At 39.3% G+C, this 13,298-nt stretch overlaps 1 protein-coding gene across 1 annotated transcript; it reads right to left on the reverse strand.

The window, feature by feature from the left end:
• Positions 1-1,929: 1,929 nt before the first annotated feature.
• Positions 1,930-12,209, reverse strand: CRYAA (crystallin alpha A). Its single transcript, XM_063304401.1, has 3 exons — positions 11,951-12,209; positions 10,133-10,255; positions 1,930-2,977 (listed from the first exon to the last, which is right to left on the reverse strand). Exons 1-3 carry the CDS (start codon positions 12,137-12,139, stop codon positions 2,768-2,770), a joined length of 522 nt encoding a protein of 173 aa, XP_063160471.1. The 5' UTR covers positions 12,140-12,209; the 3' UTR covers positions 1,930-2,767.
• Positions 12,210-13,298: the final 1,089 nt, after the last annotated feature.

A 13,298-nucleotide genomic window follows, 5' to 3' on the forward strand; every position in this document is an offset into this window, starting at 1 on the left:
TTCAAGAATTTTGAACTTCCTCGAAGAAATTAGAGGCAATTCTGCCCTCTTGCGGACAGTAAAGTGTAATGCAATGCAGAGGCTTCATTTTTTCAGGCTGCATGATTCCTAAATAAATACAGTTTCTGCCCATCCTATTTACATCTTGTTGATCTTTCTCTGTATGCTGCAAACAGATAAAGGTAGCATTACAACTTTATGTTTGTTGCATTAAATTTTTAAAAACCTAAAGATATTATACTATCATTTTGTTTGATGAATGCCCGACACCTTTCCCAGTAGCACATAGTTCCAGAAAACTAAAAATTACTTCCGATTTTGCAGTTCACAAGCACATTTCTTAATCACTTTGCATTACAATAGTTCCCACTTGTTTTTTCCTCTTTAAACAAAGTAGTTCCCAAATTTGAGAATGTCCTGTAAAGCAGGGGTCCCCAACCTCTGGGCTGCGGACCGGTACCAGTCCATGGCCTGTTAGGAACCGGGCCGCACAGCAGGAGGTGAGCATTGGGTGAACGAGGGGATTTACAGCCTGAGTATTTACAGCCACTCCCAATCGCTTGCATTACCGCCTGAGCTCCGCCTCCTGTCAGAGAAAGCAAGCCCATTGGCTGCTATCTCCAAACGGCGTGAAGAAAAAAAGAATAAAAGGTTGGGAAAAAGAGGAAGCACTTGAATGATCCTGAAACCATACCCCACCCCCACCCCCCTGGGTCCGTGGAAAAATTGTCCTCCACGAAACCGGTCCCTGGTGCCAAAAAGGTTGGGAACCACTGCTCCAAAGGCTGTCCAGGCCAATTCTGGTTTCAAATGAGAATGCCTCAAGTGATGTGTGAAATAATAGTGTCCCATCAGATCCATAGCCTGTTCTCATGTGGGCAATACTGAGAGAGAACAGGGCACTGATAGGTGCCAGAAGGTGAAAGCCTAGATATCATGTGGGGAACAAGTGAAAAAATGCAATGCAATTTCTGCCCCTTATGTACTTGCATGCAATGTCCTGATGCAATGCAAAAGGGCAGAACTTACCCTGTGATATTATGAAACACATTTTGTCCTTTGGGTGATATTAACAGATAATTTAGACCATCAATACCTGGAGGTACTTGTGTAGATTTTGATATAATATTTACTAGTTTTCTAAAATAAGTAACAAGCTTCAGAATATTTCGTTATTCATTCATGCACAGTTTGTAGCTTGTGTAGATACAAACCATCATGCTGATTACTTCCTGGTGATTATTATGGAGAAAAAAAATCTGTTTGAAATCTTCCTCTAAGGATTCAATGACTGTTAAGAGAATATTCTCTCAACTTAGTTGCATGCAGGCTTTTAGAAAGTATTATTCTGGAAGGAAAGCCCATACCTACAAAATTCTTAAATAATGACCCACTTTGAGTTCCTACAACACCCTCAAGTATCTCCTTACTTTTGATGGGTGTTTCAGTAACTCTGTGGCTATTGACATGTCACTTATGCTTTCAAAGACAGACTGATATATGACAAAGGAACCATGAGTCTTAATGTTACTTAGCCACAAACAGCTCCAAATAGCAGACTGATTTAAGCCCTATTATAACCACTACGATAAAGTATATTATTTAAGTTGTAAATACTCTAAATTCGTACCTATGCATATAAAAAATAAATGAACAATTAAGCAAAATGATGACCTTTCGTCACTTTGATGATATGGTTTCCTCTTTGGTGCAATGTGTATGTGATTCTGCCACTGAAGGCTAAAAGTGAATGCACTTTTACCTGAAAATAAAAAATTAACATGTTGATATCTTGCTCCTTTGGCTTAGTAAGATAAATGAATATTCTTGGAGGAAGCAGAGGAAGTGCATCTGTCTCATCCTTATTTTTCAAATAGCAAGCTTCTTGGGACAAATGGAAAGGAGAATGGAGAAAAAGGAGTTGCTTATTTCACATTTTCTTTATTGATTGCCACTGGCTGGAACCTCAGATTGCATGCCAGATATCAGTAAAACAGGTGGAACTATATTAGAATTACAGCAAGATTAAGGAAGGTGGCATATACATGTTGACCAGGACAGCTGAATACAGGTTTGAAGCTTCTGAACTGTGATGGATCCTGAAAGGTCTGCAAAAATGCTTGTTCTTGCATCAGTGGCCATTAAGATGTCACCATTGTGGATGTTACAGAGGGATTTTTTTTTTTTTAAAATACATCTTTACTGAAGAAAATTATAAGGATCTCCAAACACTGTGAACTCCTCCATTTTTCTTTATTGGGTTAAAAGCGGGTAGAGCAAATTTGTTGCAACTGTCAACCACTCACCACTGCCGCTGCCATCACCATAATCAGTTTAGCTCACCTTTGCTTCTACCTCTTTAATTACCTTAGACAACAACAAACCTGTGTTCTTGCTTTTGTTGCACCAGCCTTCATATGACTGATTGATGCCATGACAGCTAGTGTTGCCAACCTGGCCCTGTGTTTGGGCTTGGCAGATGATATCCGATACAGCATGACATTTAGACCCTTTCAGCAAGAATACATAAAGCTGTGGAAGATACTTCATCTTCCTTGTTATCCTAACAAGATGTGTGAAAGTGGGGAAAAGTTTAGGCTAAAGCTTCAAATCATCTAGCTGCTCATCCAGCCCTCATTCCTTCCAAGAAAATAATTAAAACAAAAAGAAAACCTTCTAGACATTCACTGATATCTATGTAATGGTGCTGTGAATGAGGCGTGAAGAGGTTGGATAGCTTAGATTCTTCAGCAGCAGGAGGTTCAAACTAAGAAGACTGAACTGAAGTTGGTTTCTCTTCACGAGACACAGGAATGGGTCTCTCGCTATGGCTGGGCTCTGTGGCAGACTGAGCCTTGGGGGCAGAGAAGGTTAGCATGCCATCAGTCGACAGGGAGCAAGCGATCGCTGATTGGTCGACGCTGGAAGGAAGACGGTATCGACGATGGAATTCACGAGAAATGTATCCATGGTCATCCTGAAGGGAGACACAACAAAAACAAAGCAAAACAAAACCCATTGGCATTAAAGGGTGAGGTTCACAGGTATGTCCTTCAGAATCAATTACTCTGTAAACATAGATCTGGTGCAGAACAGAATTATAGAAGCAGAAATGACCCAACATATATCCCCTCCATTATTGCTTTCATCTATCCTCTCCCTTCTTTGCAGAGCTGTCTATAGCAGATTGATTCATCTCTGCATGATAGGGTCAGCCATATATTCTACACGATGCTGTCTCTGAAGATACATGCACATTGTAAGTGGCACAAAACACACTGACCCGCTTCTTGGCTGGAACCAGTCACCAGAGCACATAACACCTGTACTGCGGGCCCAGCACTGGCTACCTGTACTTTCCCAGGTGCAATTCAAAGTGCCCCTGCTGACCTATAAAGCCTTAAATGGCTTGGAACCCAGGTTCTTGCAGTACCACTTTCCCCAGCGAGAATCAACCTTGTTGATTCAATCAATCAATTCTGTTAATTTAACAAAATTAAAACTGTTTTAATTGCTAGTTGTAAACTGCCAGGAATCCCTGACAGATTCAGTGGTATGCAAGTGCAATAAATAACCCATCCTATATGGTCATCCCAGGAGAAGCTAAAGTGCCCAATTCCATGATGTGAGGGCCAAGACCAGGAGGTTTATAGCCCTGCTGTTTAAAATGGCTTCCTGTAAGAAAACAGACTGATACCTTCCTTATTCCAGAAGATGGTAAACACAGAGCTCTTCCTAAAGACATTTGGTAAGAAAATTTTGGCATCGTTTATCATTCTTGTTATTATAGTGTTACTTTTGTTGGATTGGAGCAGAGTTTGTCAACCTTGGCAACTTTAAGATGTGCTGCTGGCTGGGGAATTCTGGGAGTTGGTCCACACGTCTTAAAGTTGCCAAGGCTGACAAACACTGGAGTGGAGAAATTCCATTGAAATTATTGGGATTATGTTTACATTTACCTTTTTATTTTTTATCTTACTCTGAATGTTTTCACTCTATATTTATCCCTTGTACTACAACTGTTTTAATTGCTAGCTGTAAACTGCCAGGAATCCCTGACAGATTCAGTGGTATACAAGCACAATAAATAAAAAACTGTGCTGTTCTGTACATGTTCTGTTAATGATAATAAATATAACATACAGTTTAAGGCCTTGGACATTTCCACACAAAGGGATCTGCAACAGTTTGAAAGCAACTGTGGACCTCTATGTAGATCATCTCTGTCTACCTCTCTGGACTGTCCCACTTGAGGCTGGTGTGCAGTCTGTGGATCATCTTGAACTCACAACTCCTACCTGAAGAGCAGGTGGCATCTGTGGCCAACAGGACCTTTGCACAGCTCCATCTGGTGCACAAGTTGCACCCATTCCTTCAGGCAGTTACTCACACTCTAGCCACCTCAAAAACGGACTATTGCAATGTGCTGTACATGGCACTTGCCTTGAAGACCACTTGAAACAACAGCTTGTCCAGAATGTGGCAGCATGGGCAGTGATGGGCATGCCACAATATGCCAGTGGGATGCTACTGCTCCATAAGCTACACTGGCTACCAGTTGGCATCTGGGTACAAATTCAAAATGCTGGTTGCCACCTATAAAGCCATTCATGATATAGGGTCTGCCCATCCTGGGAGATCAGGCAAAGGAGGTGTGCTTTGGGTCCCTTTGATTAAACAGTGTCATCTATCAGGACCTAGGAAGCATACCTTTTCTGTAGCAATGCTTGAGCATCTGTCCTTTTATTTTTTATTCTTCCTTTTTTTTAAGTTAGCCACCCAGAGTCAGCTTGTGAATGGTATTAAATAAATACATTGTCATGATATCAGCAGTGTTGAAAAGCTGAGCCAATGTAATGCTACCTTAGCCACACAGCTGAAACCCATACAAAGCTAGAGATTTGAGGAAGGGGAGGAAGAGACATTGGTAGCTCTATTTTGCCACTGCGGGGTTCTCTTGCTCTGTCCTCCTCCCAACTCCTAAGCTTCAAGCCCTGCAAAGCAAATATTAGCTTGAGAGCTTTATGGGTTCCTTCCCTCTCCCATCGGAGACCAGACAAAAGGAAGAAGGGTGAAGATGGCAGTGTGTTTTCTCAGTTTCCATCTTTTTGGCAGGGAGATGTTACAATGTCAAAACATTGAAGGGGGGGTGTTTGTTTTTCCTTTTCTTTTCCTTCTCTCCATTTTGAAGGTGAGAAGCTATCAGGGTGAGAGCAGTATTGTTGCTGCTGGAGCTACAGCAGCCTGTGTCAGGCCAGTGGTTTTCACTCCTTGTTCTCAGCTGGTAGAAGTGAAAACCATCATAGATCAGTTTCACACTGCTTTGGAGGATTTGGTGAGTGAAAACAGTAGTGATGTGGAAATCCCTGTGTCAATAGAAGCAGCAAAACAAATGAATTGGCAGATTAATTGATAATGAATTGGCATCATTCTGAGATAATATAATGCACGGTTTGAATGATGTTTCTGCTCTCCTACAAAAAAGACATATCTTGGCAACTAGGAAACTAGCAGTATACAGCAACAGATATAATGAAATATAATACTTTGTACCTAATTTTTCCTTTTTTCTCCATTTTTACTTTATGACACACAATTGGCCCCACACCACATGCACCTATAGTGGTTATAGTGGTTCATAAAACCATGATTTCAAAAATCAATATATTCCCACTATCATCTTTGCAGATGTGGAACCATTACTCCTGCTCACTCTCCTTTTCCCATCATTATAGGCATTAAACTGACATTGTTTCATGGTTCTTTTTCATGCTTGCAATCTGTTTGAGAGAGAAGTAATTGTTAATCAGAGTTTTAAGACTGAAAATGAGATTCTGTGACTTTCCCAAGATTAATCTTTCAAGTATTGTCTGAAGAAGTATTACGTTCAAGACTAAAATCTTGGGGTATGCATAAATGAAACATGTATTTTAATTCAAGCTTGAAACAAAACATTCCATCTGGAACATCAGATTACATCAAACCATTTGATGTTAGTTGGCTGCACTTTGACAGAAGAAAACCTGAACCAGACGAAGTGTTCTGTGCTGTTCTTTTCACCACAGGATCACAAAAATAGGAGGGACAAGACTTCATGTTGAGGGCTACCAGCAAGCCAATTTGATGAGATGATGATGATGATGATGATGATGATGATGATGACGACAATAATAATACAATGAACTCCTACTATGGGAAGATTTGTTTCATCCTCCTTGGCTGCCTTCCTTAATTTCAAGAACAACTGTACCCTTCTTCCTTTGCTGGGGTGGGGAGGGCGATATGCTAACTGAAAGAAAAACTGTTTATTAGCCTGGCATTCTCTCGTTAAAACATTGTTGACTGACCGACTGACATCAAAAAAACAACAATGCAAATCTTAATTTCTCGCACATCCCTTTCAAATCAATTAGCTTCCCTAGGCCAGGAGGACATCCTGGCAGGAAATGAATCTCAGTTAGTTGATTAACACAAATGGGGTTTCTTTCAGATATGTTTTAAAGTAAAAAATTTTTTCATAAATTCAGGCACAGAGACTGTCTCCTTCCATCCCTGTATTTAATGGTTCATTAAATTTTTTATCTTTCTTTTCTTTGTGGCAGCCTAGAAGAGGCTGGTTGCCACCCAACCCCAGAAAAATAATTGCAGTTTCTGCCTGGTAGAATGAGAAGAATAGGGAGGCAGGGAGGAAGGGGCATGCACAAGCTACTGACAGGGAGAGCCACCCTACTCTGGAAAAACAAACTTTTCCCACCTGACTGCCAGCATTTATATCCTAAATGTAAATTATATTGACATTATCAGTAGTAAAAAAGAATCATGCACACACACACTCATACAAAAGCATAAACAGAGTACACAAAGACAAGGCTAACTTGCATAGAGTCTGTTGCATTTTTAAATGCGCTTGGATCACTACAAACAAAAGGACACAGGAAAACACACTGAGTACAGTAGTGAACACCAAAAACTCAGCAAGCCATCCAGAGTTACTCTTTTCCTTTGTCAATTACATTTCAATCAAGCCCCCCCAAACAGCCATTGTCATAGAATCTGAACAAGTCATCAGCTTCAAACATTTCAGAAAAAAAAGATACTATGTGGAATGGTGACTGAGCTTAGGTATGCATGTGCACTTTGTGAATGTCCTGTTTTTTTGTCCTGTCGACTGTGGAGAGGTGCCTCTGAGGATCAAGACTCACCGCATTTATACAGGTATTCTGAATCACAAAATCAGCAGGGGCATGCTCAGAACACACACACACTTTCAAGTTGAGTAGGCCAAACCAATATTGCACTACTTCTTTTTCTCATTGACATTTCACTTGCTTTTCTTTATATACACATGCACACTCTCATACAAATGAAGGGATCTTTTACAAAACAACAGTGGCAGCCAGGAAGGGGGGGGGGAAACAATCAGATCCAGAATTGCTCCCTCATTGTGCCATGTGTTCTTTAAAATGCCAGCAGCATTGCTCCAAAACTCCATTCCCAGATCATGCCACCCGGCCTAAGCCAGTAGTGACAAGTACATCACTAGTCTATCCTGCTACACTGGCCTAGGGAGGAAAATTCCAACTCCAAGAGGCAAGACAACTTCTAATTGCATCATATGAAACAGTACAAAACACTTGAAACGTTTCTCCTTGAAATGGTCACATTGTGTTTCATGCTTGAACCAGAACTCATGAAGCATATACATGTTGTTTTGAGCATGAACTGCTCAAAGCAGCTGTTTGGAATTCAACATGTTTTGAACATTCCTACCAAAATGTATTCATTGTCAGTGAGTGTGTTGTAGGCCTTGTGGTGGATATTTCTAACATTCCTGTATATGAAAAATTTCCACGTCTAGATTCTTAAGCCTAAGGAACTATGCTAACTTATAAAAACTCAGTCTTTGCAGTTTATTCAGCAATATCGACCAACAGGTAGTAGAGTTCATTTTTTTTTCATAATGTGCCTCCTAAAATGAATATCTAGGGATGATATTTTAAGGACAAAGAATTCATCTGGACCTAACTGCACAATCCCTTGCATGAAAAATGTTCCTTTCTTTCCTTTCTCTCTCTCTCCCCCGCCCCTCTCTCTCACACACACACACACATATGGCCCTGATACAGATTGGGACCTTAGTGTAGGAGTAAGGTGGCTTGGACCAACTGCAGCTTCCAGATGGTCTTCAAGGGCCAACCATGTAGAGCATGCTGCAGTAATTCAACTGGGAGGTGACTAAAGCAGGAATGACAGCAAGTAGGTCTTCCCTATCCAGAAACGTTTCACTTCCCATGAGATGGGTGGCTATATAAATTTGAGTAACGAACAAACAAACTTGTACAATTGGCACACAAGATGAAGTTGTGCAAAGTCCCTCCTGACCACATATGCCACTTGCTCTTGGAGAAACCCCAAATTGTGCACTTCTGAACAGAGAAGTGCCGCCCTCCCACCCTCCCACAAGCCCAGAATGGAAAATCTCCAGTCCTAGGATCAGGAGGGCCTAAAACCTATTTGTTTAAAAGGGATCCTTTACAGCAATTTAAATGAATGAGCTAATTCAGACCAAAAGCATAGTGTAGGACAAAGAATTAATTTTTTTGTCCACCATACTTAACAGCTGGACTATACAGGTAAATTCATACGTAGTTTGATATTTTTGTTTCTTTTTTATTTCCCCTCTCTAATTCAAGAGACCTGTAAAATTACTAGACTTTAAGCTCTCTAAGAAAGGGGCTGTCAGCCACACTCTGTATAGGCTCATTAACTTTAATCATTCTAGCAGGTTCTTTAAGGGAAATGCTGGCTTTCCAGGTTCACATTTTTGCCACAGCAGAGTGTGAAAGTCTGGCAGTTTCCCTCTTCTCTTCAGCAGAGGATTGTCCACGTGGAAAGCAACATACTCCTTAGGGGGGTATGCAGTTACCTATCAGGTATTTTTGCTACCTATGGCAGCCAGAGTTGGGTACCCATTTTTATTTATTGTTTGTTTACTTATTTGTGTCACATATCTAGGCCACCCAGCTCCCAAATGACTGTTTGTCCTCAGTTTGTGAGGTTTGAAGGTTTGGAAAACAGCCATGGAACATCTTCAAACTGCTTCAGAGGGAGTGGGAAGTACCCACAGTCTATGAACTTCCTCCAGCTAAGTCACCTTTTTCTTCTCACTATACTTCTACCATCTAGATTTTCTTTAACAGCCTAATTAAGATTATAAAAGGTCAGGCAGGCCATAAAGACAAACAAATCACCTTATAAACTTTGGCGGATTACAGTCCACTTTATCAAATTTATTTCATTACATTGTGAGCCACCAAAGTTTATGTAATAATGTTTTGTTTCTTTGTTGTTTTGCTACAAATGACTAACATATTGCAGCTACTCCTCTAGAGTCTATTTAAAGTTCTGACCCTACAATTTTTTTTATTCAATTCTAGATTTCGAACTTTCCCAATGGATAATGCGGCTGTTTTTCCCCAACTCTATTTAAACACAACCTTTTTTCTTAGAACTCCAGACTACATTTTTTATGTAGTCAAAGATCATTCTCCAGTTATGCCCACTGCCTTCTGAATATGAGAGAAAAAAAAAACAATTTTTAAAAAACCCTACAATCAGAGTTGGAAGGAGATTTAGGGGTCATCTAATCCAGATTCAAAATCAGTGCAAATAAGGCACCCTTTCATGATTACAATCCAGCTTTGCTTAAATACCTCTCGTGGAAGAGAAGTGACTACTTTTCAAGTCAGTCTGTTGGAAAGCTCTTTTCATAGGAAATTATTCCTTATGTTTAGTTTATTTTTTATTTTATTTATTTATTATTCAAATTTAATTACCGCCCATCTCCCCCAAGAGAGGGACTCTGGGCAGTTTACAATAAAATCAAACTCCAAACATAAACATTAAAATCTCATAAAACCAGACACAATAATAAACATACCCAAATCTTCCACCCATTGGTATTCGCCCTACAGTAACAGAATCACCACCATATCTTATCATATGAACTTTCCTAGAGCAGATGCACAATCAACATCCTTTACCTAAACTGCAGATGTTAATACTAGGTGAATGAAAGTAACTTCTCTGCTTTTGTAATGTAATGGAAAGTTTTGTTATCACTCTTCCTTACCTGTCTCTCATTGTGTTTGCCATGAATTTCCACAAAATCCTCAATGACTTTCACACTCAAATCTTCAGGGGAGAAATGCTTTACGTCCAAAAAGACAAGAAACTTGTCTCGGTCAGATCTCACCTGGAAATGAAATAAAAACCCACACACATCCCCCCCAAAAATTAAAATTTAAACTATTAGCAAGATTAGGTGGTTATTTAAAGAATAAATAACTTTTTTCCACATTGATTATTTCCTCTCAGATTACATGATGATCTTCTCTGCAATACAGTTTGTAAGAACTAAATATCTGGGCTTTTTTAAAGCAGCCCCAGCCTAGGGTTGGGTGGAGATGGAAGGACTGGGGATCCAAAATACACAGTGAATACTGAGCTGGGGATCACTGTTCTGGAATTGAAGGAAATTAGCAGGCACTTTTGTACTAGCCTGATTTTTAAAATAATTTGTATATAGAAAATATGGCAGAAATCTATCATTTATTAAACTATAAGGAATGTATGGACAACTTTTTTATTGTGTTTTTGTCTTTCCTCACCTTATGTGAGTCTAGATGACATGGTCTTTTATTATTTTTTTCCTTACTATTTAAAAAAATTATTAAGGTGGGAAAGACAGAGTAGCTACACAGGAGGCAGGAGGCAGTAGAAATTATCCATCTTGGAGTATTACTTTAAGACAGGTAACTTAAAATGGCAAAATTGGCTTATTCAAAGCATAAGGAATTAACATGTTCATCAATTTGGATGCAAAATTTGGATTCTGTATAAGTTCCCACTGAAAATCTGCTTGCAATGCATTTTCTGGCTACCTTTCACCTGACATTAGGGTCACAGCACCATTCAATTAGATTGGGCATTCATTTATTTTGTGAATAGATGTTTTATTCCCATCAAATCATTTAGCAGAAGTTGTAATTCACTGAGTTTAAATATTCATACATTCATAGACACTTTAGTAATCTTAGGATTTCTCACTGATTTTTTAAAAGTGACCACTTTGTCATCTGAGTTCTTGCTAGATTGCTGAACTGTATCTCACATATGGTTGCAGAATATGAAAATAGAACAAAACCTCAGAGGGTGACATTTCAAATCTGACTGTTCCAAACACACAGTCTCAGTATCACTTTGTCTTTATAGATGGTCAGTAGACTATTCTTCCTGATAGGCTACCAGATAGCTCTCTGATCATAAGATACCTAAAATGATTTTTTTTTAAAAGTACACAAAGTGCTAATCATTGAACATGAATTTATTTCTAGCTACAAAGGAACCATTTGATCTGAATACAAATGTCACACACACAAAGATCTGCTTTCAGCTAAGCATGTATGCATACACTCCAGTCCAGTATTTCTCAACCCTTGGCAGCTTGAAGATGTATGAACTTCAACTCCCAGAAGCTGGCTGGGGAATTCTGTGAGTTGAAGTCCACACATCTTCAGGCTGCCAAGGTTGAGAAACACTGCTCCAGTCCAATATTTAGCAAATAGTTGACATTAAGAACAAATATGCTTATTCTGCTTCTTCTTTTTAAATTATTGTCACAAGATACCTGCATTACAGCTTGAGTAAGTGATAACAAGATCAGTCTGCTATTGTTCTTTGGCCATCTAACCTGTCTACAGTATTAATAAGACTGATTCAATTCTGGAACAATTCCAAGGGAATCTGGTTGTCCACATTACTGTGAATCATTGTAAATCCTATAACTTTCTAGTCTTGTTGCCTGAGATAAAAATCCTGGTAGTTTACTCTTGCTTTTAGGAAGAGATCTTTAAAAGATCTTAAATATATTGAGGTACAGGAGTCTTACCTCAGAAACACCTGAGTCCAGCAAAGTGCGGAAGAAAGATTGCCTGTAGTATGGGCTGATGGTAGAAGAAAACAAAGGCAGGAGATCATATTCAAAAAAACCATCTCCAAAAAATTGGTCAAAAAAGCGGCTTGGAATTAAAGGTCCAAGAGCTCGTTTGAACCAGGGATGCTGAATGGTAATATCCATGGTCTTTGCTGTTGCTGCAAGCTTAGGAGTAGGAAAAGACAGTGCAGTCACTCTGATGATAGTGAGGTCTTTGCTGAACCACACTGTGGGATTATTGAAAACATCCCTCTATATATACCACTTTTGCAGAATGAAAGCATCAGCGGGATTTCTGGAAAGACATGATCTCATTATGAAGGTCAATCTGGTCAGCAGAAATTGTGGGGACTGACCTGGAAGTGACAGTCTAGTTAGAATCAGTGCCAGAGGGCTGGACAAGTTTTAGCATTCTGTGGAGAGAAGAGCTATTGTATTATTCACCCGCCAGCCATAACATGGGCCCTTCACCCAGGGAAGCACTCTCAAGAGAACATTTTGCCCACATTACCATGGACCATTTGTAAATCCTACAACTTTCCAGTCCTTTTTGCCTATCATTGTTGCTTGAGATCAAGAAGGATAAAAGTGATTTTTTTTCTGAAAGAAATGTATTACTGAGAATTATAGATGTTTTATTTCAGATTGAAAGTAATTGAAAGAAAGCAGTTGAAAGAGATTGTGATAGAATGCATGAAGGAAAATAATAAAATGACAGTTTAACCTGTGAACATGTTGAGCTGGATATTGGAGCTATAAATCAAGAGCCCAAATTCTGTTTATTTTATAAGTCAGTAAGAATGTGTAGGCATTCATTTTAAAAATACCAACCACATCCTTAAATCAAAATAATTAGTTTTTCCTACTTTTATGTAACCGCTAGAAAAGGAGGTTCTGAATGGGTAGGCTAGACAGAAATGTTGCATGGTCACGTTTGTGCATCTACCATGGCAGTTCGGAAATTATGTCAAAATACTTAATTTGCTCTTTGCATATCCCTGAGCAGCTTGCTTATTTATTTATTAGAAAAAAATTATATGGCTGCCAGTGTTATATCAGAAAACCCTAGGCAGCTAACGAACAAATATACAAATAATAAAATACAAAATAATTTTTAAAAAATACTTTCATACCTCACCAGATGCAATAACATTATCCTCTCAAAAAACACCAAGGCTGGGCTCACCTCCCATCCTGGCCTGAGTGAAAAGCCAAGTCTTAACCTTCTGAAAGGCAAGGAAGGTAGGCAACCTCTGTATCATAGGTGGGAGGCTGTTCCATAGAGTAGGCACAGCTACAAAAA

The sequence above is a fragment of the Candoia aspera genome, chromosome 5 (genome assembly GCF_035149785.1).
Source record: "Candoia aspera isolate rCanAsp1 chromosome 5, rCanAsp1.hap2, whole genome shotgun sequence".
Taxonomy (NCBI): Eukaryota; Metazoa; Chordata; class Lepidosauria; order Squamata; family Boidae; genus Candoia; species Candoia aspera.